The sequence below is a fragment of the Onychostoma macrolepis genome, chromosome 15, assembly GCF_012432095.1.
Source record: "Onychostoma macrolepis isolate SWU-2019 chromosome 15, ASM1243209v1, whole genome shotgun sequence".
Classification (NCBI taxonomy): Eukaryota; Metazoa; Chordata; class Actinopteri; order Cypriniformes; family Cyprinidae; genus Onychostoma; species Onychostoma macrolepis.
In genome coordinates, this window is record NC_081169.1 from 11412174 (window position 1) to 11440163 (window position 27990).

General features: G+C 35.7%; 1 protein-coding gene across 1 annotated transcript; it reads left to right on the top strand.

Moving 5' to 3' along the window:
• On the top strand, nucleotides 1–27891 carry c2cd3 (C2 domain containing 3 centriole elongation regulator). Its single transcript, XM_058745255.1, has 33 exons — nucleotides 1–148; nucleotides 450–716; nucleotides 921–1078; nucleotides 1618–1808; nucleotides 2381–2508; nucleotides 4831–4957; nucleotides 5069–5206; nucleotides 5366–5513; nucleotides 5608–5693; nucleotides 5823–6017; nucleotides 6118–6227; nucleotides 6319–6437; nucleotides 6540–6671; nucleotides 6754–7203; nucleotides 7339–7490; nucleotides 8325–8568; nucleotides 8651–8828; nucleotides 8915–9098; nucleotides 10105–10277; nucleotides 10388–10523; nucleotides 10629–10897; nucleotides 11408–11488; nucleotides 13049–13669; nucleotides 14797–15105; nucleotides 15197–15335; nucleotides 18447–18511; nucleotides 18597–18802; nucleotides 19320–19453; nucleotides 19541–19684; nucleotides 21239–21429; nucleotides 21508–22330; nucleotides 22588–22696; nucleotides 27569–27891. Exons 1-33 carry the CDS (start codon nucleotides 97–99, stop codon nucleotides 27698–27700), a joined length of 6591 nt encoding a protein of 2196 aa, XP_058601238.1. The 5' UTR covers nucleotides 1–96; the 3' UTR covers nucleotides 27701–27891.
• Nucleotides 27892–27990: the final 99 nt, after the last annotated feature.

Genomic DNA, 27990 nt, shown 5'->3' on the forward strand with positions numbered 1-27990 from the left:
TGCTCAGCGGTATTATGTTTGTTAATGCAACTGTCAACAAAGTATGATAGCTTTGATTCATTAATAACATTATTTAGTACACTCCCGATGTGAGGGATGAAGAATAAAAAGGTGAAACCCTCAAAGGGTGTAAGCAACAGAAAAAGAGGTAAGTTACATTTGTTTGGAGGTTGTATTTGTCGCAAAACCGAGAGTCTTTTAAAGAGATATAAAATCTCGTAACCTTTGCGAGGACAAAACCTGCGTCTAAATAGTAATCTTCCTCACGTTACCTAGAAAGCATTTTAGGGCTCACTGCATTTTGAGCCAGCCGAGGCGAAGACTAATGCTAAATTGTTGTTGGCTGCGCTTGGATTATTAGGTGAAAAATCAAACAGCTGTATTCCAAGTGTTGAAAGTTAGGAAACGCTGTTTGATCTCATGTCTTTCTTATTGTACACATTCTGCAGTGCTCAGTGATGTGTCTCCATCCACCAGTATTCCTCCTCTGGTGGAGGGTCAGCTGAGATGTTTTCTGAGAGTGACCGTGAGTAAAGTGCTGTGGACCATCACCAGACCTCCTCCTGTGACTCTGATCAGGCTCAGATGGTGGGGAGAATCTTCCAATGGCACCTTCTTCAGGCCTAGAGATGGATATGTTGAACAGAAAGGGGTCAAATTGACAGCCCGCTTTCCAGTTCGATGTGGACCCAAACAGCTGACTTCTTATTTGACAGGTTAGACTTGATCGCTATATAGTTGATGGCTGATTATTGGCAATTCCTTTCTAGAGAGGCATATTTAACCTTACATACTGTATGTATGGATTTCAGGGTTTTAGCGGGTTTTAAAAAGTCTTATATTTGTCTTTGTTGAACCCGCAGAAGCCCTGAATTTATTCATGTGATGCATAACTGAATATAATATGTCTTTGTTCACAGATATGGGCTCATTGTTGCTGGATGTGCTTACAAAGGTTGATCATTTGCCTATAGCTCGAGCTCAAATCCCTGGGATTGCCCGGCTTTCTTTGTCTCACTCCATAAATGGATATTTCACTCTTGTTTCCCCGTCATCAGAAAAACTTGGAGAGCTACAGGTGGGTGAGATGCTAAGCAGAGTTAACATTTATTCAGCTGATCAAATTTACTTGTGAATATGTTTTTTAGGTTCTCAGTTTAACTGTATTCTGTTCATTTCGAGCCAGAGAGGAATTTCTTTTTTTCGAAAACCTTAGCTAATGTTATCGCATTGGAATCAGACTTACTGCACACAGGGTATAGCAACTTCCCAAAAATAACTGTATAATTTTTCTACTTTTTTGAGTATTTTTCTCCACCTTGTTACATTTATGGTGTTCCCGGGCAAAATCAAAATTACCTGCAAAAATGTGCTTATAAATCTCTCATAATGCTGTATTATCACCAAATATTGTATTCAATCTTTTTGTCATCTTATTTTCTTTCAATTAGCACTGTGTTTTGTATTTCGTTTTGGAACTGAGTGATCATAGGACTTATCTGAGCTAATGCACCCCCTTTTTTTGTGAGAGAACATTGCCGTAATTATTATGAATTAGATAAAGGATTTTGAGCACAGCACAAGGGTTAATTATGTGTTGTTTCACATGTACCGTAGGTCACACTTGCTCTGGAAGCGTTAACAGAGGGATATGACAGCAGTAGTTCAGTACCCACGACTGATATGAGCCTCGACGCACAGGCTCCTGGAGTAACAACTGACCAGAACATGCCTGTACATTCATCCCTGGATCAGGCTCTCCCGAGTGTGAAGGAGACAGCTGGCAGCAGCTCTGGCCACACGCCTAGGTTTGTTTTTGTGTTTTGGATGCTTTGAGTGTTGAATGAATAATGTGAAACAAACTGTCATTAGAGCCTTCAGTTCACAACACTCATCCTTATGACTGATCTTGTAATTAGTTGCAGACTTGACTGTGGTCAATGAACAGACAAGTTAAAATAAAATACTAAAGATTTTGGATAAAATGTCTTATATAAGTAGTCTTATTAAAATTTTTGTTTTAGGTGAAAACTTTAAGTAGTTCTATGTTCATAGTTCTTCCCTAGTGTTACTTTAGTATTATTTATAAAAATATATATACTGTATGTGTATATATACTGTATATATGTGTGTGTGTGTGTGTGTATATATATATATATATATATAAGTTTTAGTGAAGTTATGTGCTTATGTCATTTGTATTTTTTTAATATTTATATTTAGCTTTACTTAATTTTAAATATTTTTTCATTTTAGTAATTTTAGTACTGTAACTTCAGTTATTTTAGTTTTAAATTTTGTTTAAGTTCTAAGATTTTTCATTTTAATTCAATAAGCATCAACAATAAAACATTGTTTTTGTCCAATATTCTTGTTTTAGAGGGAAGGATTACTTGTATTTTCAAGAAAACAATAACGTCATACCAGATTCTTCTACTGGAAAACCTAAACCTGCTACCGCCCGAACTCTTTCAGCAAATAGCCACGCACCTGTTGACCTTTTGTCAGGTAAACCTCATTAACTTTACTGAATTCATTATATTGTCTTTACTGTTGAACACAGCAACATTTTGGCTAAAATACTTTGGTCACAGATGATTTCTAAGAACTGTCTGTCAATCACAATCTGAATATTGCCAAATTCTGCTGATTGATCTTGAGTTCTTTTAAACTTCAGTTAATTCTGTCAGTTTTAAAACCTTATACTGTGTCAGTACAGCACTATACAAATTGCACATTTTTCGTTAGAGATGGTTGAGGCCATTGTGGAAGTTCTGTTTGCAGATCTGTAGACATGGGCTCATTGTTGCTGGATGTGCTTACAAAGGTTGATCATTTGCCTATAGCTCGAGCTCAAATCCCTGGGATTGCCCGGCTTTCTTTGTCTCACTCCATAAATGGATATTTCACTCTTGTTTCCCGTCATCAGAAAAACTTGGAGAGCTACAGGTGGGTGAGATGCTAAGCAGAGTTAACATTTATTCAGCTGATCAAATTTACTTGTGAATATGTTTTTTAGGTTCTCAGTTTAACTGTATTCTGTTCATTTCGAGCCAGAGAGGAATTTCTTTTTCGAAAACCTTAGCTAATGTTATCGCATTGAATCAGACTTACTGCACACAGGGTATAGCAACTTCCCAAAAATAACTGTATAATTTTTCTACTTTTTTGAGTATTTTTCTCCACCTTGTTACATTTATGGTGTTCCCGGGCAAAATCAAAATTACCTGCAAAAATGTGCTTATAAATCTCTCATAATGCTGTATTATCACCAAATATTGTATTCAATCTTTTTGTCATCTTATTTTCTTTCAATTAGCACTGTGTTTTTGTATTTCGTTTTGGAACTGAGTGATCATAGGACTTATCTGAGCTAATGCACCCCCTTTTTTTGTGAGAGAACATTGCCGTAATTATTATGAATTAGATAAAGGATTTTGAGCACAGCACAAGGGTTAATTATGTGTTGTTTCACATGTACCGTAGGTCACACTTGCTCTGGAAGCGTTAACAGAGGGATATGACAGCAGTAGTTCAGTACCCACGACTGATATGAGCCTCGACGCACAGGCTCCTGGAGTAACAACTGACCAGAACATGCCTGTACATTCATCCCTGGATCAGGTTCTCCCGAGTGTGAAGGAGACAGCTGGCAGCAGCTCTGGCCACACGCCTAGGTTTGTTTTTGTGTTTTGGATGCTTTGAGTGTTGAATGAATAATGTGAAACAAACTGTCATTAGAGCCTTCAGTTCACAACACTCATCCTTATGACTGATCTTGTAATTAGTTGCAGACTTGACTGTGGTCAATGAACAGACAAGTTAAAATAAAATACTAAAGATTTTGGATAAAATGTCTTATATAAGTAGTCTTATTAAAATTTTTGTTTTAGGTGAAAACTTAAGTAGTTCTATGTTCATAGTTCTTCCCTAGTGTTACTTTAGTATTATTTATAAAAATATATATACTGTATGTGTATATATACTGTATATATGTGTGTGTGTGTGTGTGTATATATATATATATATATATATATATATATATATATATATATAAGTTTTAGTGAAGTTATGTGCTTATGTCATTTGTATTTTTTAATATTTATATTTAGCTTTACTTAATTTTAAATATTTTTCATTTTAGTAATTTTAGTACTGTAACTTCAGTTATTTTAGTTTTAAATTTTGTTTAAGTTCTAAGATTTTTCATTTTAATTCAATAAGCATCAACAATAAAACATTGTTTTTGTCCAATATTCTTGTTTTAGAGGGAAGGATTACTTGTATTTTCAAGAAAACAATAACGTCATACCAGATTCTTCTACTGGAAAACCTAAACCTGCTACCGCCCGAACTCTTTCAGCAAATAGCCACGCACCTGTTGACCTTTTGTCAGGTAAACCTCATTAACTTTACTGAATTCGTTATATTGTCTTTACTGTTGAACACAGCAACATTTTGGCTAAAATACTTTGGTCACAGATGATTTCTAAGAACTGTCTGTCAATCACAATCTGAATATTGCCAAATTCTGCTGATTGATCTTGAGTTCTTTTTAAACTTCAGTTAATTCTGTCAGTTTTAAAACCTTATACTGTGTCAGTACAGCACTATACAAATTGCACATTTTTCGTTAGAGATGGTTGAGGCCATTGTGGAAGTTCTGTTTGCAGATCTGTAGACAAAAAGACCAGACAGCTCTTTACACTCATGTAACATGATTTAGTGATGCATATGCCAAATGTTTATTCATTCTTTACTTATTGTCCATTATATAGTTTACTTATTTTCATTATTATTTTATTACTTGTGTTTTTTGTATTTTTCCAGTTCTTCTGGAACGTGGCAGCAAACTGAGAAATGCCATGGTGGTTTCAGCCTTAAAATCTGATGTGGAGTCAGATGTTCCTCTGAAGGACATTCCCCTGCCTCTCTCCAAAGACAACACTGATGCCTTGTATGAACTCTACTTATTCTTTCACATACTTATGAGGGGTCAAAATAGACAGATGAAATGGCAGAATGTTGATGATTATAAATAGTGTTAAACATCATCTGCCTCCTAAAGGCCAGCCAGGCCCTCGTCAGGACAGTTTCTGGAGAACATCCTTCAAGCAGAGCACCAACATCCTGTTCAGGACCTCGAAGAACCCAGTCAGAGTAGAGTCAACACAGAGGACATGGCTGTGGATCTGCTGCTGGGAAGGTAGTCAAGGCTACTGATTGCTTTAGATTAAGTGAAGGAAATGGAACTTTGCTCATAAATACTTGATGGAAATGTGGGAAACTTTTAGAGTGAGAAGAATTATTTTGTCTGTGTTTGCAAACTGTATGCTTTAATGTTTGTAATGGCTCTGTTCCTCAGTGTTAATGGATCTGTGCTGCAGTTCTGGGATGGAGAGGGTTCTTTCCCAGATTCTCTTTCTGATCACAGTAGTGTGCTCATGGACAGTGAGCTCAACGACCCTCAGTATGATCAGAGTCTTCTGGAGAACCTCTTCTATAAAGCTCCTGTAAGTCATACAGTGTAACACAGCAAACTGTTATATGTAGTTTAGTTTCCTTAAACATTTAACTTTGTAAATCATTTTTTCCTTTTTTTTTTAGATATCAGATGAGTATTTGGAAGAGAAGCATCAAAAGAAAGATCCAGCAGAGAAGCCAGTACACACAAGGCCAACTAAAAATACCCAGTCAGTTACACTAATGCAAGAAGAGATGCTCAAAACTCATTCACTTAAGATAAATACATTAAAAATCAGAACTTTATAAATAAATAAAAAACATATATGTAAATGTCTTCACTCCATCTTTCACACAAGGCTCGATTCTGAAGATGTGCAGCATTCAGAAGCGGGAGATGATTTCTCTGGGCTTAGCATGGATAAAATAGCTTTGCTTGGAGATATTCGTGTTGCCAGGGTCACCATCAGTGAGTTAAAAGTTTCCACTGAGAGCATTTCAAGAAGTCTCTCTAAAAAAGGAAGACCACCTCGCCCCCTCACCACAAAGAAATGGTACGATATTTCACATCTAAAAATATTCATAGATGGTGGTGGCTAGAAGATAGTGTCCATTTTTAAAAACTAAACTGATGTAAATATTTTGTTTGTCTAGCTTTTATATCGTAGAGTACCTCTTTCCACTGGTCTCTGCTGGGTTTGAGGATGTTCAACGTGTACCTTCAGAGATTACAAAAGTTGTCTCTAGTAAAGTAACAGAGGGTGGTGAGTACATTTGTTTTAGAGAACTTTAACAAATGAGAACTACGAGAAACCAGAAGTAGTGTAATAATCTGGTGATTCATTTTTGTTTCAGTCGTGACGTTTCAGCACCAAAGTTTGTTTCCAGTGAGGTTCAGTAGGTCGTCTATTAAACAATGGTGGGAGGTGAACGTCACATTCAAGATCTACTCCAGAAATAGCCTTCAAAAGACAGTAAGTGCAGTGTGTGCCAATCACAAAATGAAACAAACCTTAAAAATAAAGGCTCTTTTGGTTTTATCTGTTAGAGGCCTGATCTTCTCATTTGTTGTTTAGCCCGTTCCCATTGGATCAGCAATGTTTCCTCTGAGCTCCCTGATGCAGAGTGAATCGTTGAGCATTTCTGCTGCCCTTCCTGTTCAGAGACCGGATGGAAACACTGATAAACAAGCAGTTGGTCCTCTGAAGGTAAAGAGTCGATCATAAGAACCAAATTTGGGAGATTTTATTGATCTAAGTGATTCATTCTTTGTCCCTTATGTTTTTTAAGGTTTCATTTGAATTAGCAGCAGACAAAAATGATTTCTCCATCAAAAAGAGACCTGCAAAACGAATGCTGAGTCCAGCAAGACCTCTTTCTTCCCGTTTGACTGAAGAGCATGATGGTCCAAAGGGATTATGTGTGACTGACCACAGGAGAGACCCGTCTCCTAGTGCAAGTGTTCATCAAGTCCAGAGTATCCTGATCCCTCCAACCAGATCACGATCCACATCACCACGTGTCAGATACCAGAGCTCTCTTCATGAGCCTCTGCAGCAGGAAGTGGAGGAGACTGAGATTTTGCTTCATATGTTGCTGATGGTGCCCGATGGGAAAGATTTTAACTGTGTGCCCATGCAGCCCAACGTCTACTTGAACTGTAAGCTCCTCGGATCCGATGAAACTGCTCGATCGACAGTGAGCTGGGGTCAAAAACATCCATCATTCGGCTTTATTCAGGTTGGTGCTAAATAAAGAATCGAGGAAAGTTCACAAGCTTTACCCATATAATTCTGTGGTGGAAATCGTCATGGTTCCCACAATACAGTTTAATTTTACATATTTATTTTTAATCTAATTTCTAATATGATATAGGTGGCTCCAGTCACACTGACCAGCAAACTGTTGGAGAGAATGAAGAACAACATGATGGTCATTGAAGTTTGGTTAAGGGCCAGTAGTTCAGACCATGATAAACTTCTTGGTTTGGTAAAACTTCCTCTTCACCAGTTCTACATGTCCTTCAGGTAGGTCTATCTATCTGTCCGTCTGCCTGTCTGTCTTTCTATCAACATATTGTATGTATATGTGTATGTTATAGAATAAATATAACATTAGTAACTCTATGTGCAGCATATTAATTTTGTGGTATTTTTGTAGTTGCAGTATAATATTTTATTTATTATTATGCATTTCTTATTAAAATAAATATGTAAAATATGCATAGAAATAAATATTTATTGTTATAAAAAATTATTATATAATAGTAAAATGAATATAATAATAGCAACAATATGTAATAATATTAACATTATATTAGTAATGTGTATTAATATTAATATAATCTTTATATTAATACTAACACTATTTAATGAATTACTTTATATCAAATATATCAGTGTAGTTATCATTAAATAAGTCTAAAACTATTAAAAAGTGCTTTTATTAATTGAAATACGGTAAATCTAAAATAAGATAAAATTTAAATATTATATCCATCCATTTTCCAAACTGCTTATTCTTTGTAGGGTTGAGGGCAAATATTAGATTGAAAAACTGAAACAGAAAATTAAAATGTTGCCTTGGCAACTAACTAAAATAAAAAAAAGTTTAAGTTTTACTTAACTTGAACTACTAAAATGGAACAAAATATACATTAAAGCTACATAAATATATATGTAAAATGCATAACAATGACTGAAACTTAAACTAAAATTAATAAATAAAAATGTAAAAATTAAACTGAAATAAAAATAAAAGTAATTAAAAACATTAAGTACTCTAATAGTAAATCAAAGAATAGTAAAATAAAACTGGAACATGTATTTAACAATTTTATTTTCTTTTTACTTTGTCTCCAGAGACCCCAAGATCACAGAGCTGCTCTTGCAGTCTCAGTATCCAGTGGTTGGAGTGGACAGTTTTATGCCTGTGGTTGATGTGTTCAGCGGCAGCACTCGTGGAAACCTCAGGGTGTGTCTAGCAATGGGTCTAGCACAGCAGATCACGGCACTGCAGCGAGTGAGGGATGACGAGCTGGCCCACGTATCACCACTGCCTCGACCAGCACACATGTTAGACCATCGGCCACATGTAGAAACCAAGGCTAGTTCACTTTAAAACTCCCAAAAACAGCTTGTGCTTAAAGAATGAAGCTTAATTTGTTTGTAAATTGATGTTTTTGTAGGCCAGTACCACTGTGGATGTTCTGCGTGAGCATGTCTTCATGGTTCGAGTAGAGCGAGTAAAGGGTCTGACGCCTCTGCAGTCCACAGTGTGGGGAGAAGCTGACTGTTACATCCAGTACTCCTTCCCTGCACAAAATGAGTCGAGAGAAGACACGGACCCACATGTGGTTGAGAGCAGTAAGCTGTTTTCTTGCTGACTGTATTAGAAGTCTTTTTTTTTGTTGTTTTTTTCTGTTCAGCTCAACCAACGCTCTGTTCCACAGATGTGGAGCTCAAGGCCTACCGCACTGAGACCACTCTCTGTGTGCCTGACCCTGTGTTTGGACATAATGAGACTCATGTCCTGCTGGCTCCTCCTGACGTCCCAGTGCAAAGAATCCTGCTGAGCTCACTGGCCAGTCAAGGGATGAGGAACGGAGGAGGGGTGCAGTTTGAGGTTTGGTGCAGGTACAGTAAATGTAGAAATTGTAATTTAGTCCTGAATTTTATTTATTACATTTTAGCATTTAAAATATATTTTTTTATGTGGCAATAATTTCATTTAAATTTATTTATGTATATTATTATGTATATTATTTTTTAATTATATTTCAGTACTTAGAAATATTATCAAATAAAAGATACATTGTATTTATTTATTTTTAGTTAGTTGCTTTTTACATTTAGTATTTAATACATGTTTATTTTGCATTTAAAATGTGTTTCTTTATTCATTCTTTTTTTTTAGCATGTAAAAGCATGTTTTTGGCAATTATTTATTTATTTACATTTTAGCCTTTAAAATGTGTATTTTATGGTTGGCAATGTTTTGTTTTTACATTGTAGCATTAAAAGCATGTCTATTTTATTTATTCATTTACATTTTAGCATTTAAAAATGTTTCTTTTTGGCTATATTTTATTTTTTAGCATGTAAAAGCATGTTCTTGGCAATATTTTATTTATTTATTTTTGTTTGTTTGTTTTATTTATTTATTTTTACACTAGTATTAAAAAGCATGTCTGTTTTATGTTTATGTGCTGTTTACATTTGCACATGTACTTTTGCATCTTTTTTTGGCAATATTCTTTATTTTTTAACATTTGAGCATTTAAAAGCATGTTCTTTGACTATTTTATTTATACTTATTTGGCTCTTTTATTTGGAAATATTTTAATGAATTTTTATTTATTTGCTTTTTATGTTTAAATGATAAAATCATTATTTTATTTTAGCAGTATTTTATGTTATTTCATTTTATTAATGTATTTATTTTTACATTTTAGCTTTTAAAAACATGTTGCTTTTATTTGGTAACATTTTTATTATTTAATTCTGTAATTTATTTTTTACATATGTAGAATTTAAAAACATTTCTTGTATTTAGTAATAATTTAGTTTAATTTTGTAAATTTTAAAAAAATATTTATTTGGAAAATATGACTTATTTACAAGCCTGTTGAAACATTTGCAGGTATTATTATCCGAATGTTAGAGATCAGCTAGTAGCCAGAGGACTGCTGCCCATGTCCAAACTGTGTGCCATGGTAACCATGCAGAAACAGGGTCAAACCGATGTGCAACTTTTCTCCCTTCCTCTGGTACCAAGAACCGACCGACCTGTTGACACACAGCCTCAGCCCCCTGGTAGTTGCATATCTAATTATCTTAAAACTGCAGATAACATATATAGTGTTATATGGATTTGAAACAAATGTAATAAAGTAAAACCTGTTTTTATCTGTGCTTACCTGCAGGGCTGCTTGAAGTGAGCGTTCAGTACAAGTCTCGACCAATGAGGAGTGTGGGAGTGAAGAGGGGGGTTGTGCCGTCCCGCAGAGTGATGCTGGTTGTGCAGGTGCACAGAGCAGCCGGGCTACAAGCTGCAGCCAAGTGAGTCAATCTGCCTTTAGCTTTTAACCAATTACCCCAACAGCTTGATTAAATTGATTTAACATTACATGGAGTATAATTTTGGCACCATCTTTTTTTTCTCAGAGCTCTTGCAGATACAGACAGCTCACTGCTGTATTACTCTGAAGTGGGGCTCAACTCCTTCATCACCATGCATTTGTCCTTCCTGCCGGACAGTGAGGTTCGAAGCACACGTGTGGCGGCCAGGAGTTTCTGCCCAGAGTTTGAACATCACACCGAGTTCTGCTGTAACCTGCTGGTGCAGAGAGACAGCGGGGAGAGCGTCAGTCTGGCTGAACTCCTGCAGGAGGCAGTGGCCGTCTTCACCATTTACAACAGAGACACACGCAAAAGTGAGTTACCCAAATTGGAAAGGTAGACAGATGTGTGGAGATTTCAATTTTTTTTACATGACACACTTCTGTTAAGGATGTTTGGATATCTTTGGTTTACAAATGACAAAAACATGCAGCCCTTCATTGCATAATCCCATCGTGCAAAAGATCTAAAAATGTGTGTAGGTGTAGATCTGTGTTGTAAGGAATAAAAAATGGCTTTTAATGAGTGGGTAGATTAAGTTTTGTCTGCTGATTCAGTATTATTATATTACATAAGTGGTTCAGATTATTATAATTTTATTTTATTTTTAGTTCTGTTTGAAAAGGATATTTTACCTGTTTACTGTTCATTTTCAGGCACATTTTTAATGCAAGTCAGTTTTTTTTACTTTTTTTGTGTATTTTTATGTCTTTACACTTACTGTTTAGTATCATTTAATATTTAGTTGTTAATTATTAGTATTATCACTTAATTCCAGCATTATAAACACTATATAACGCGTGTTTTGTTTTATCTCATTGTAGTGGCTGATACAACAAGATCGAAGGACACTGTCTTGGGCACTGTGAAAATTAGACTTGCAGATCTGATTTATAAAAGAAGTGGTATGAAAGTCTTGAATATTAATAGGATTTAATTTTTAATTTATTTAATTTTTGTTAATTGATATATAATATAGTATTACTATTATTTATTTATTTGTACAATATTTACTTTTTAGAATTTAAAAACTTGTCTGTTTTACTTGGAAATATTTTTGTTAATGGAAATATGTTTGTTAATAAATATATATATATATATATATAAATAAATAAATAAATAAAACAACAATATATACAATTTAAAACAACTGGTTGATATTTGAATTTTGATTGGAGGTAAAATTTTAGTTTGATTTATTCTTTTTATGTGTGTGTATATATGTATTATATACTGTATATACATACATACATGCATACACACATACATACATACATGCATACACACACACATATATATATATATATATACACACACACACATACACATACACTGCCGCTCAAAAGTTTAAGATCAGTAAGATTTTTTTATGTTTTTTAAAGAAGTTTCTTCTGCTCATCAAGGCTGTATCTATTTGATCAAAAATACAAAAAAAAAAAAAAAACTGTTATTTTGTTAAATATTGCAATTTAAAAATTACAGTTTTCTATTTTAATATACTTTAAAATATAATTTATTCCTGTGATCAAAGCTGAATTTTCAGCTTCATTACTCCAGTCTTCAGTGTCACATGATCCTTCAGAAATCATTCTAATATTCTGATTTATAAGCAATGTTGGAAACCGTTGTGCTGCTTCATATTGTTTTGGGACCTGTGATATTGTTTTCAGGATTCTCTGATTAATAAAAAGATAAAAACAGCATATATTTAAAAAAGACATTTTGTGTTACAATATACAGTGCTATTCAAAAGTTTGGGATCAATACATTATTATATTTTTAAGAAATTAATGCTTTTATTCAGGAGGGATGTTAAATGAATAAAAAGTCATAGTAAAGACTTATATTGTTAGAAAATATTTCTGTTTTGAACAAATGCTGCTCTTTTTAACTTTGTATTCATCAAAGAAAAAAGTATCAAATGTTCCAAAAAAAACAATATTAAGCAGCACAACAATTTCAACACTCACAATAAATCAGCATATTAGAATGATTTCTGAAGAATCATGTGACACTGGAGTAATGATGCTCAAAATTCAGCGCTGCATCACAGAAATAAATTCTATTTTAAAGTATATTAAAATAGGAAACCAATATTAGAAATTGCAATAAGATTTCACAATATTACTGTTTTTTTCTGTATTTTTGATCGAATAAATACAGCCTTGATGAGCAGAAGAGACTCCCTTAAAAAATATTAAAAATCTTGCTGATCCCAAACTTTTGAGCGGCAGTGTGTATATATATATGAGTTAGTTAGTTAGTTAGTTAGTTATATATATATATATGAAAATTGAATTCCGTAATTTATTGACTTTTTTACATTTTAACGATTAAAAAAACTTTTGTCTTCTATTTGGCTATGTTTTGGTATTTAGTTTTATTTATTTATTTATTTGTGGTATGAAAGTGTTTAAAATTAATAGAAATATAACAATTGTTTATAAATTATTATTTTTTTAAAGGCATATCTGGCTGGTACAGTGTCTCTCTACCTCAGAGCCCAACTTCATCTCACAGTCTGACCTCAGCAGGAGGGCTTGAAGTCTCCATCAGTTTTTCCCATCATGCAGATAGAGAGCGAGTCATCAGTTCAGCCCGTGGACTGGGATGGGACGTGGGGCAAGACAGTGAAGATGAGGCAAATATAGAGGATGAAGATACTTTGGAAGAAAGCGCAAAGTCTCTGGCATTATCACTTTCCATGCCTAGAGCGTGGCTGCCCATCCATTGCCTGCTGCTGCCTGGACATGAAGACTTACAGCGTTCCACCTACTGCTACTACAGATACAAACTCTACAACCAGCAGACCTTCTGCTCTGAACTTAGACATCCCGTTCCAGACGAGAGTGAAGGAGAAGAAGGTTTAGCCACGGTGGCATTTCAGGGGAGCAGAAGCGTGGTGCTGAGGAGGACTCAACCCCTGCGCTGGTACCTGAGGGAGGAGAGGCTGGAGGTGCAGGTGTGGGTGGCCTTTGGGAAGGAGAAGAGAGTCCGGCCTCATAACGCTGACCGTCTGGTGGGCTCTGCTTTTGTGGATCTCTCTGCTCTTGCTGGGACCTTGAAGCACCATCAAACAATCAGCGGTAGATATTTGCTCTCTTTATTAATCTGTGAATGGGCTATTTGTGCACTTTTGCTTTTTATTTTTATATAATATTATGCTGGCCTATTATATAATCGTTATAAAAATCATTATGCAGCAACACTGTTACCACATGATAATTTCACACTTATTAAATGGAATATTGCAAGACAAGTAAATACTCTATATATACTACCATTCAAAAGTATGGACTTGGTAAGTATGGATTTCTTTTTCTTTTTTTTTTTTTTATGTTTTTGAAAAGTTTTTTATCCTCGCCAAGGCTGCATGTTTTATTTTATCCAAAATACAGTAAAAAATAGTAATATTGTGAAATATTTTTATAGTTCAAAACAGCTGTTTTCTATTTGGATGTATTGTAATGTAATTCTGTGATAGCAAAGCTGAATTTTCAGCATCATTACTGCAGTCTTCAGTGTCACATGATCCTTCAGAAATCATTCTAATATGCTGATTTGCTGATGGATTCTTTGATTAATAGAAAGTTCAAAAGCATTTTTGTTACAGTTACATGTATTTTTGTTACAGACCATTTAAATGATATTTAAAGTGTATATTTTCCTAGTTTTTATAAACTGAGGTTAAATGCATTCATCATTACCAATGTTATTGTTAAAAAAATAAATAAGCAAATATTTTCCTTTTAATTTATAGGAAATTTAATTTAATTCAATTTAAAGTTTATATAATTACTAATCAATATTTGGAGCCAAACTTGCCTTTAAAGGCCCATCCTGGTGTTTTGTTTTTTTTAAATCTATTAAGACTTTATTTATAGAAAAATATTTGGTAATAGGGTTGAAAAAACTGCTAACTGTGTATCAAATAAATGTAAAATAAAACATGTATAGTTTAGTTTGAGGTCTCTTATTTCTGAAGGTTAAGCACTTCCTTTCATTGCCATTGATTTAGTTGAAGAACAGAAATTTGATTTAATTTTTTCTTTTTTTAATTCAATCCCTATTTTGAACCCCATTTTTGGTAGATCTCAGAAGTGCTAGGAAAATCCTACTTTCCAATGATGTGTCCTCTGCTCATATTTAACATAATATTTTGGAAACATTTTGGTATTGTTCCTGACTAACACATGTTTCTCTCTCATGGTAGGTGTGTATCCTTTGTTCAAGCGCTCTGCTGTAAACCTGAGTGGCGCTGCTCTCAGAGTCCATATCACTGTCACAACAGACTCTGTAACACATGAGCCTCAAGCCACCGAGGAGCTCAACAGCTCAGTAGAAGAAGAGGAGGATGGAGGCCTCCCCACCACAGTGCTGTCAAGACCATCTCAATCCCCCAGCAAACAGCTGATCAAATCAACCATGAACACTGATGCTCCACCATCCAAAGAAATCAACAATGAAGACACCTTCATAGCCAACATAACTGTGGACAGAGCCATGCATCTGAGCCTGAAGGGTAAAACAACCACAGGGATTACTGATTTTACTTCATTTTCGTTTGCAAGTACCTTGTGTTTATGATGTTTTAACACTGTTGCCATCCTCAGGTTGTCCTCTCGCTGAGCGCAGTGGAGGATTGCCTAGTTGCTGTGTTTCTTACGCCACCGCCGATGCCCCGGGAACAGTGACCACAGCACTGATCAAAGACAGTGACTGCCCCGTGTGGGACCACCAGCAAGAATGCAGGTAAACCCATTTGACATTCCTCATACTTTTCCCACAGGCCCTTTTCACAGAAAGTGAAATTGTGACAAATTAAACAAAAGAGGGAAGGGTCTCGATGAAATCCGAACACAAGTGGTCACAGGAGATGCATGTAAAGACCAGGTGGAAGTGGTCATGCGCGTATGCTTCTTAAAGGGATACTCCACCCCAAAATGAAAATTTTGTCATTAATCACTTACCCCCATGCCCTTCCAAACCCGTAAAAAAGCTTAGCTTGTCTTCGGAACACAATTTAAGATATTTTGGATGAAAACCGGGAGGCTTGTGACTGTCCTATTGACTGCCATTTCATTCAAATCAAAGCGTAAACAAACGTAGAAGACGAATCCTTGTTGCGCGGCTGACACAGAAGAGCTTAATTAAGCGTTAGCGTTAGTTCTGGCAGGTCGCGTGAGTCAGGCTTGCATCAGCTGATTCTCAGCTGATCGTATCTACCTATAGGAATACAACACCTATCGCGGCATTCCTATAAGCTCTATTCCGTATCAATCAGTAGCTTTTTCCGCTTGCTCAGGATCAAATCAGACGGCGAGTTCTCACCAGATTCAACAAGTTGTGAACTTAACGCGAATTCACTGCAATTGATATAAGCTGATAGAATCGGAAGTGACCTGAGCAAGCACTGCTTCTCATAACGATATATCATTCACATAGACTCTTTGCCTGCAATGCCCGCAATTCATCGCTGAAGTTGTGCTAATGTGACATGTTCAGTAACATGTTTGTTTGCTAGGCATGCTGTTGCTTTAGGCTCATTGGTTGTATTTTGTCACGCTGGTAACATTACCCAGTAAACCTACCACAGCGAGGCTTGTTTTTAATATGTTGTTTAAGGCTGTCTGATATGAAACAGGTTGCTGCTTAAGACTCATCTAGTATTGGGAATTCTGTTTCATTAAACTTATCCTATTTTTATTTCTATTTGATCTGCTGTTGCGTTAATCAGTGTACCTCTAACGTGCTTGATACTTAACGGGCAGTATGTAGATTTTGCTACCAAAGGTTATTAATGCTAACCATTATCTGGATAAGGGTAACATGCTGTTGCCTAAACGTCGGGTATTGACCATATGCTGTACTGCATTAAAAGGGCATGCTGCTCTTCTTAGCTGCTGATTAAAGAAGAGCACCCCTTCGCTGCTTCTCTTCTTCTTAAAGGGCATGCTGCCGCAGTCTACGCTATTTCAGAAGGTCTTTGCTTTAAAGCTGTTAGGGTATTGGGATTTTGCTTGCTTTTAGGGCTTATCTAGTGCTCAGTATCATGTTTGTTGCTAGACCTGCTTGTTTCTTTAAGCTATTGGTTGAACTGCAAGTACTGGTACTTGGTAAATTTGCAACAGCAAGAAGCTAATATTTAACCTGTTGTTTAGGCCATCTGATTGTTCTCGAAATATGCTTTCTGCTTATGGCTCATCTAGTTATTGGGACTGCTAAGTTTCTCTGACTACTGCAACATGCTGTGATTAAGCAAGCAACATGCTTGTTGCAAGCTATCAAGTGCATTGGTAAGGATTTCTGTCTTTACTCACATGGGTTGTCAGATTGAAGACACGTAACATAACGAGCACAATGTCAATGGGAGACGACAACCTGTAAACTGATGAGTTGATTTTGAGTTATTATATGCTGTTTCTATAGAGTTTTTAAATGGATGCTGAAGCTTTAGGCAAGGTAGAATATGCGATCTCTCTGAACCGTTCATTGCTCGCTTCTATGGCTGCAGTACGTGTGTTTGCTGCAAATTAGGCTGCCAATTTTAGTAAGTCAATTAGCTGTCAATTTTTCTGCATCTTTTTCAGGTATTGCATAAAAGGGCTTGCTGCTCTTCTTAGCTGCTTATTAAGAAGAGCACCCCTTCACTGCTACTCTCTTCCGGTAAGGGGCTTGCTGCTCTTCTTAGCTGCTTGTAAAGAAGAGCACCCCTTCACTGCCTTCTCCGTAAGGGGCTGCTGCCCCAGTCTCTGCTATTTCAGAAGCATATGCTTCTTTCAGAATGCCATCAGTTGTGGTTTGGGCGGTTCTGGCCTATCGTTGTGTCGGGGGGTTCGGGCCTATCGTTTGTGTTGGGGGGGGTTATTATTGTTGCTCTCCCTGCTCATTCATGACAGGCTGCATGGATGGGCAGGGAGTTTTTTGCACAGAACAGAACCATACCGCCAAACCAAAACTTTATGCTAAGTATCTATCTTTTGACGATAGTGGTCCTGACAGAAATGAAGCGTTAGCGTTAGTTCTGTCAGGTCATGTGAGTCAAGCTTGCATCAGCTGATTCTCAGCTGATCGTATCTACCTATAGGAATACAACACCTATCGCGGCATTCCTATAAACTCTATTCCGTATCAATCAGCAGCCTTTTCCGCTTGCTCAGGAGCAAATCACCCTCCTCCATCCCCAACTCCTCCTTTCGCAGTCAGGACTTGTCTTTCTGATATTCCTGCTGAATCAGACTTAAATACACTAAATATCATTAAGTACATTAATGATATCTGCTTGTTCTGTTTTGTTTACCCTAGGGGGGTTATTATTGTTGCTCTCCCTGCTCATTCATGACAGGCTGCATGGATGGACAGGGAGTTTTTTGGACAGAACAGAACCATACCGCCAAACCAAAACTTTATGCTAAGTATCTTATCTTTTGACGATAGTGGTCCTGACAGAACCCTGCTTAAGTTCAGAGGATATTCTCCAAAATGGCCCTACTCTGAACCAGAGGAAACAAATTGTTGAATAAAGTCGTTGTTTTGTTTTCTTTGCACAGAAAAAGTGTTCTCGTCGCTTCATAAAGTTCAGATTGAACCACTGATGGCAGATGGGCTATTCTGACGATGCTTTTCATACTTTTCTGTGCCTCGACAGTGTAATTTACTTGGCAGTCAATGGGACAGTCACAAGTCTCCCGGTTTTTATCCAAAATATCTTAAATTGTGTTCCGAAGACGAACGAAGCTTTTACGGGTTTGGAACGACATGGGGGTGATTAATGACAAAGTTTTCATTTTGGGGTGGAGTAACCCTTTAATACAAGGTGGAAACAGGGCCCATGTTAAACTCCTGGCTGTTTTTTGTTTTCAGACTGTCGAAGGAGCTGCTTTTGGATCCCCAGCAGTCCTTGGTTTTCAAAGTTTGGCATAAAGGAGGTAATGGCATAGCAATCATTCACGACTCCCTAGCACTATATTTGAGTATATTAATACTAGTTTTGCAATATGTTTTCCTTTGCAGAGGTTGAGCGGGTGATTGGATTCGTGTCTGTTGACCTGTCACCACTTCTGTCAGGATTTCAGTCAGTTTGTGGCTGGTATAACATCGCTGATTTCAGCGGGCAGTGTCAGGGGCAGCTGAAGGTGTCTGTGTCTCCTCTGAAGGCAGTACAGGAACTCCGGGCACAAAGACTGGCTGCCCACGAAGCCGCTGCTTCAGACTCAAGTGTAAGCTATTTACAGATAAACCTTTCTTATTATTTTCAATGTTGAAAAGGTTTTGTTGTGCACTATTTTTTGGAAACCATATGCTACCATTCAAAAGAACTGAAGTATTCTGAAAATATGTATCCTGATTTCCACAAAAATATTACGCAGACAGAACTGAGCAGCAAATCAGCATATCAATGATTTCTGAAGGATCATGTGACAATGAAGACTGGAGTAATGATACAGAAAATTCAGCTTTGCCATCATGAGAATTAGCACATTTTAAAATATATTCAAATAAAACCAGTTATTTTAAATTGCAATAATATTTCAGAATATTACAGTTTGTACTGTGTTTTTGATCAAATAAGTGCAAGATTAGTGAGCATGAGAGATTTCTTTCCAAAACATAAAAAAAAAACTTAATTATTCCAAACTTTTGGCTGGTAGCGTATAAAAACGTATATCCAGTTATTTTCACCTAATAATGTCTACAGAGTTGTCACACGTGGTGATGATAATGTGTTTTTTGCAGGCTCTCTTTAGCGCACTTCCACTTTGCTATCAAACGACAGCTACGTACTGCAGCTTCCCCAGCCACATCAGTCGATTCTCAGAGCAGAGGATCAGCACACCTCCTGAACAGTTTGAAAGACTGCTCTCTGACAGGTATCTATTTAGGGAAAATTATATAGAAAAGCTGCCTTATTGTCAGATTTACTGTCTGAAGTAATAACCGTGGGGATGTGTGTTCAGATCCAGTGTGACGGATCGCCACGATGAGCACATGGACAACATAAGAATGTTCCATCAGAGTTTGCATGAGGAAGAGAAAGCGTCCCAGTCCTCCGTAACTGGAGATTCCCACCCATCCAGTTCAGCACTCTTCTCTGCCCTCAGGTACTCACACTGTCTTCTGCTTCTTAGATGAAAGATTAAGATGTCACTGTGCAAGCTACGCAATATCGCATTTATAATCGCAGATGAATCGCCTTCAATTATGAACGCGATATTGCATAGCTTGTCAGTGATCTACGGCTCTGTATTAAATGCCGCTCCATCTGAAAGCACGTAAAGGAGATTTACTACTAATTTACTACTAATCACAGAACATATTTTAGTGACAATATGCGAATGACAATCGCATTTCCTGTAGCTCAAATAGTAGAGCGTGGCGCTAGCAACGCCAAGATCATGGGTTCGATTCCCAGGGAAAGCAAGAGCTGATAAAAATGTAAAAACTGTAACTTGAATGCAATGTAAGTCGCTTTGGATAAAAGCGTCTGCTAAATGCATAAATGTAAATGTAAATGTAAATGTAAATGCATGCGATTAATTGCACAGCCCTACATCAGATATCAGATAATGATCAGATTCCATATGAGATCCAAATATCAGTTTATATATTCGTCACATGTATTCCAAATATATATTCCCAATATGTTCTACCTGTAATCCAAGTTCTGTATATGCAAATACTGTTGCTTAACAAAAGTGACAGTAATGACATTTATAATGTTACAAAAGATTTGCTTCAAATAATAATAAAAATAATAGTCATCTATCACAGTTTCCACAAAAAATATCAGCAGTAAAAGTGTTTTCAACATTGATATCAATAAGAAATGTTTCTTAAGCAGCAAATCAGCCTATTTAAATGATTTCTGAACTATCATGTGACACTTAAGACTGGAGTAATGATGCTGAAAATTCAGCTTTGCCATCACAGCAGTAAATTACATTTGAAAAGATTTTAAGTTGTATTAATATTACACAATGTTATTGTTTTAACTGTATTTCTGATTAAATAAATGCAGCCTTGGTGAGCATAAAAGACTTCTAACAAAAACATTAAAAATCAGCCCCAAACTTTCGAACAGTAGTGCATTTGTAGATTTAGATTAGTGCTGTCAAACTACTAATCGCAATTAATCGCATCCAAAATAAGTTTGTTTACATAATATATGCATGCATACTGTTTATTTATTATGTGTATATATAAATACACACACATACAGTATATATTTTGAAAATATTTACATGTATACACATTAATATTTATTTTATTATATTTTATTTATATATATATATATATATATATATATATATATATATATATATATATATATATATATATATATATATATATATATATATATATAACAACATATTTTTCTTAAATATATACATGCACGTGTTTGTATTTATATATACATAATAAATATACACAGTACACACTCATATTTTGTAAACAAAAACTTTTATTTTGGAGGTGATTAATCGTTTGACAGCACTAATTCAGATGTTTACAAATATGTAATGGATCTAACACAATCTGATCTTATTTGTTTGTTTGTTTGTTTTAGATTTAGGTATTTATGTGGACTGACAAATCATTCCACTTTGGCTTTCATTTTTGATTTGTTAATGGAATTTTTTTTGTTACATTTTTAGGAAAAACCTCAGTGAGCTGGATGATATTCAAAGGTATTTCAGCCGAAAGTTGTCCACTCCAGCATTCCCAAAGCTGAGTGAGCTGAGAGGAACCTCCAGGCTGGACGAGCACAGAGACTCAGAGACGGACACCACACATCTGCTACTGAAGTCCAGTCAGCTGGTGGGAGAGGTCAATAACATCATAAAAGGTGAGTCAGTTGTTATCCGTTAGTGTGATTTCCTGTTTATTTTAAGGCATTTTTAATTTTTTATTTATTTTAAATCAGGCTTAAGTGAACATCAGACAGAAGAAGTGACAACTAGCCATAAAAGCTCTGCTGCTCTTGATGTGGTTGAGGAGCGCTTAACATCTGGAGTTGATCAGCTGATATTGTCAGAGTTTGATAGCTGTGAGATAGAGCCACACTTTCATAAAGAATCAGACATGATGTCGGAGGATGAAGATGAAGTCTCGCTCATCAGCTCTCCTGCTCCTGCAGAGATCAGACAGTCACCAGCTGCTGCTGAAAATGAAAAGCTCCACCACAGCTTCAGCGATCTCTCATCTAATGAAGAGGAAAAAGACGAGGATGAGCATGAAGACTTTGAGGAAACTTTAATACAGCCCCGAACTCTCAATGAGGTCACCTCAGTCACAGACAGAACCAGCCCTTGGACCAGCCTACTGTCTGACCCAGATATAGGATCTCTGGAGAGTCTGGAGTCAGTGCAGCATCACGCTCATGACGACACCATCCACACTCAAGGGGAGGAAAGAAACAGCAGAGAAATTCTTCCAGACTTTAACCAGCAGTCACTGACTGCAGAATCACAAGTTGATGTTGATTCTGATTCAGATATCTGTGAAATATCTGAAACTGATCTTGATACATGTAGGAGTGACGGTGCTATTGCCACAGATTATCGGGAACAGCAGCCTTCTCCAGATGGTCTGGATAGAGATGGTGCTCTTTCTAGTATTAGTGAGGTGGAAGATTATGAACAAAGTAATAGTGGGCCTGAAGGAAGCGATGAGAGCCCAAACTTGCCTCCCTCTGCAGAGTCTGGTTCTGAAACAGATGATAAAAGTGATGAGAGAACAGCAAAACCGTATCCTTCCAAGCTTTGTCTGACACAAAAATGTCAATTTTTTTCTCTAGTTCTTTTGACAGCATATGTGGCATGCTGTTGATTACCACACAAAAAATATCTTCATCTGCCTCAGTTTGTAAAAACCAACAACAAAAACTTTTGACACTTTCCCCATTGACATCCATTATAAACGGAAGTCAGTGGTACAAGTGTTTTAAACTTCTGCTTTTATTAAAAGATATCTGGGTTATTTTTATCTAAACACTCCTGTGCAGTTTGGAATCTGTAGAGATTCCAAATTTCTTCCTGTCGGCTCACCATCTGGAGGCATCCATGAGGGCTTTGAGGATGGCACCTGTCTTTCCATCGGCAACAGCTGAATCTGTGAGTACTCTCCCTTTTTTTTTTTTAACTATAAGAAAGCTGCTGCTACTGTTTGGTAATCTTGAAAAAGTCAAAGGTGCTGTATGTATGTGGTATGTATGTGTGTATTTATTTATTTACACTGTAAAAAAAAATTCTAAAACCGGCAGCTGTGGTTGCCAGAATTCTACCGTAAAATATACGGTAGCAACATTTTAGGTTTTACGGTTTTAACTTAAATTTACAGTTAAATACCTTAATTTCATTAACTGTTTTGTACCTTTGTATTACACTGATAACCACCAAATGCAGGTGGTGATGAGAAAGTCACATTATGAACCAAAGCCCATCACAAGCGGATTTTAAATAATAACATATATAGAAAGCGCACAGTGCCATTCACACAAACACAAAACACCATCACGGTGAGACTCATTAAACTGAAATATGCAATAAACCATTAATTTAACAACATTAGATGTAACATACAACACTTATAAACATAACTGATAAGAAAAAACTAAGAAACCTAGTTATTTCAAAGAAAAAACATCAAATTCAAACAAAATTTTAAATGCAATGCAGGGAATTCTGGGAATGTTAATTTACGGTTTTCCCCTGTAAATTTTACATTCTTTTTCACTTCCAAAAGCGGTATTTCACCGTAAAATTGTCTGAAATGTCTTACCGTTAACCATTTAACAGGTTTTTACCGTAGCTTTTTCAAAGTTTTTTACCGTTAAAATCACGGTCATTTTTTTACAGTGTATTTATTTTATATATTTTTTGACTAACACTGTACTAAAGTGTAAAAATACTGTAATATGTTTGCAGATATTTAGGAAACATGCTAAGTTCACATACTCATTTCTCCAAAAAACAATGGTACAGCCCTTGATATGTGCATTCCGTTCTGTCAGAATGGCTGTTTTTGTTTTGGTCTCAGCCTATTGCAGCCATGGAAGCCAGCAAATAAACTGGGTCAGGGATGGCAGATTCTACCCGACCTTAAACAGGGTTTCCGCGGGTCCTTAAAAAGTCTTAAAATGTCTTAAATTTACTTTATCAAATTTAAGGTCATAAAAAGTCTTAAATTGTACAAGAAAGTCTTAATTATGATTTCAAGAGGTCTTAAATTTGGGTACAGACCAGAATCACGATGCAGCTTAATGTGACAATTAAACTTCAAAAAGCTATAAATAAATATGAGCGCAGCACGTTTCAAAGTCTGGTGCTGCTTTGTGTTCTGCTGTTACCGCGGAAACCGTTCGAAAGCGCCTCCTGCTGGCAGAGAATGAATGCGCATGTTCAATAAGGCTGTTGTTGTGAGTAGTGTATTCATGCAATACCAGAGGCTGTAGTTTCAGAACCGATTTCTAGGACCCTATATATATATATATATATATATTATTATTATTATTATTATTATTATTTTTTTTTTTTTATTATTTTATTTATTTATTTTTGTATGTATGTATTATGTCAGTTTTATCAAACCTTTACAATTAATCCAGAACATGCAGCAAGATTAATTTTAATGAGCCAAAAATAATGTAAGAAAGAATGAAGAACATCACACCTCTGTTTATCAATTTGCACTGGCTACCAATAGCTACGACCACTGGCTCTGCACCCTTTACCTAAATTAATTACTTCAGACTTATGTGCCTCTAGAAGCTTACGTTCTGCAAGTGAACGTCGCTTTATTGTACTATCCCAAAGAGGCACAAAATCACTTTCACAGACTTTTACATTAACTGTTCCTTCCTGGTGGAATGACCTGCCCAACTCAATCCCAGCAGCTGAGTACTTAGCCATCTTCAAGAATCGGCTAAAAACACATCTCTTCCATCTTTATTTGACCCTCTAACTCGAGCACTCTCTATTCTAATTCTATTCTTTAAAAAAAAAAAAAAAAAAAAAAACCTTGCTATGTGTACTGCATTAAGCTAACTGAGACTTGTTATAGCACTTGCATACCATTGCTCTTTTGTTGATTTTGATTGCTTCCATTGTCCTCATTTATAAGTCGCTTTGGATAAAAGCATCTGCTAAATGACCAAATATTAGTGGCTCATACTATTTTATAGCACTTGCTATTCAATTCTGTATATTATTATTTTTTTAAGGAATTATGTAGTTGTTTAATTGTATACACTTAATTATCGTCCTAACCAACTCCTAACCCTAAACATACCCGTTGGTAACCCTCTTGAAATATTTAACCTAATTTATTTCAATATATTCTATATATTCTGGTTTTAAATTCAGTTTTCTTGGAAAGAAAGACTTGTGTCTGTAAGAGACTTCAGTTCATTAGCATGGCGCTTCATGTCTGATGTATGACAAACTTAAAGTGCAGTAAATGGTAAAACACTTGCGGTACAAATTGGTGTGATTATTAGTACTTCAATAAATGTAAAATAATTTGAATACAAATACTAATTTACAACATCCAGCATCACAATGAACTGTTTTGCACAGCTAAAAGGCTAAATGGAGATTGCTGACTCCCCTCAAATGGTTCACACTAGCTCTTACATTAAAAATAAGATGGAAAGATAAAAAATGAATAGTTTCCATGGATCTAGTCTTTGCATCTGTTTGTTTGTTTAATGTTTGAATCAGGTCTCCTCTGTTGGAGTAGATAGCGCTGTCCCAAAAAATAGGGTCCTAGAACTGCAGGAACATTAGGTTTTTTGTTCAGACCAATGTGAAAATCGACCCATGTTTTTACCTTGCAAACACGCAGAGCTGTAAATGTGAACTGGTGGGTCAATAAGAAGATAATTCATTATAAAAATCTAAACAGTAAAATGTGTTTGTATGTTATTTAATTAATATAATAATTTATTGCTAATACTTGTTTAAATTAATGTAATTAATATTTTTGACTCATCCATTTTCTTAAAAAATGGTTTAACCCCTTAACTGTCACTCACAGTTTTGAACACAGACATGATAGTGCACTATCCAAACTTATTTTTTTATAATTCATGAATGAAAACATTTTCCAATGTGATTTTGATGTACCATTTCCATGGTAATGCAATGTCTGATTTTAAAATGGGTTTCAAAGGATGAATTTTGAGATTTTAAGTTTTCAACTGAAATATAATTTCTTATGATTTCTAAAGCGTGATAGAGAAAAAGGCAAAAAAAAAGACTTTCTGTGACAAAGGTTAGAACTCCTGTTATGATGTAGATTTTTCAGGTGCACTCTTGTCATAAATTAATCTATTACTTTTCCTACATAATTTTTTTACAAAAAATACCTAAATAAAATACCTATTTAGGAGTCTTAGACCTTTCCAACGATATATAGTTTGTCATGATTAGATTAGGATTTAATTGTAAAATAGTGAAGTAAACGTAGGCGTCCCACAGGGTGGACGGTGACAGTTAAGAGGTTAAAGGCTGAAATGTGAAGTGTATCATTTTATAAAACGTTTTGTTTTCCTGAACACTTATATCTGAACTGTAAATCATGCTTTTTACAGTCATTTTACAGTTTAATAGTTTACCATAGACATTGCCCTACCCTGCTCATATGGTATTAATTTTATTTGTGCAGGTCTTAAAAAGGTCATAAAAAGTCTTAAAATTGAGCTTAAAAATCCTGCAGAAACCCTGCTTAAAGGGTTACTCCACCCCAAAATGAACATTTTGTCATCAACCACTTACCCCCATGTCATTCCAAACCCGTAAAAGCTTTGTTCGTTTTCGGAAGCACAAATGAAGATATTTTTGATGCTCTCTGACCCTTCCATAGACAGAGATGTAATTAACACGATCAACGTCCAGAAACGTAGCGAGGAGATCGGTAAAATAATCCATGTGACAACAGGGGTTCAACCCTAACTTTACGAAGCTACGAGAATACTTTTTGTATGCAAAGATAACCAAAATAATGACTTTATTCAACAGTTCTTCTCCTCTGTGTCAGCGTAGCGCCATTTTGGAGAGTATCCACTGAACGCGAACTCTGTTTACAGCGTTTACGCTTTGATTTGAACGAAAGCAGCGCATCTGTGTAACCCAGCTGACAATGAAAAGCTTACACAGTTTGCGTTCAGTGGATACTCTCCAAACTGGCTCTACGCTGACGCAGAGGAGACGAACCGTTGAATAAAGTCATTATTTTTGTTTTGTGATTGACAAAATTTTCATTTTGGGGTGGAGTAACCCTTTAAAGGTTTAGTTTACTCAAAAATGAAATTTCTGTTATTAATTACTCACCCTCATATCGTTCCAAACCCGTAAGACTTTTGTTCATCTTCGGAACACAAATTAAGATATTTTTGATGAAATTTGAGAGTTTTCTGACCCTCCATTGACAGCAACACAACTGCAATGTTCCCTGGTCCAGAAACGTAGACATCAGTAAAATAGTCCATGTGACATCAGTGGTTCAACCGTAATTTTATGAAGCTACAAGAATGTTTTGTGCACAAAGAAAACAATAACAACCTAATTTATTCAACAATTCTTCTCCTCGAGTAACCGTCTTCCACCATTTTGGGGATACTCTCCAAAATCCAATCTATTGTTCTATATATCTATCTGTCTGTTTGTCTTTTATGTCTGTCAGTCTGTCCTGAAGCCTCCTCTCAGATCTGTTGATCATATATATATTCCTTTTACACCTGTTTTGTTTTAGTTTTTTTTTTTTTTGGGGGGGGGGAAACCTACTTTTTGGGCTTATCCTAGTCTATTTGTATTATTCAGAAGATACGAGTGACTACATTTTCAAATGTGGTCCATAATGACTAATCTTTATCTTGTAAGCACAATCTACAAAGTTGATGAATTGTGGTACGCTTTCTTATTTGTAAAATTATTTATTTGTTTTTAAGCCTGTTATGACTTGGCTATTAAAATTCATTCTTTTAGGAGACTGTAAATCCTGGAAATCTATATAGAAGAATGCCTCGATCAAGACCAAGCATCCCTCCGTCACAGAGAAGTGAAGAGACTAGAAGAATTGCAAAAATATTTGCTTCGAAGTTTACAGAAGAAAGTTAATACATTCAAGATTTCTGTGTTTGTTTTCATTTTTTTATATCTAAAGTATGTGATTGGGATCCTTATTTATTTCTTACACGATGCAATATGGTATATACTTTTTAACGGTAACTTGAATAATGTGAGCATTAAAAAAGTTGTTTATTTACAGTAATTAATCTATTTTTGTAATAAAGAATTTTGTATTTCCATCTATGGGTAATTGTTTTTGAAGGTCCTGTTCTCACTATTTAGTTTTACCTCTTATAAACGTTGTCAGTTGTCTGGGGCAGTTGATGTCTGTCAGACTG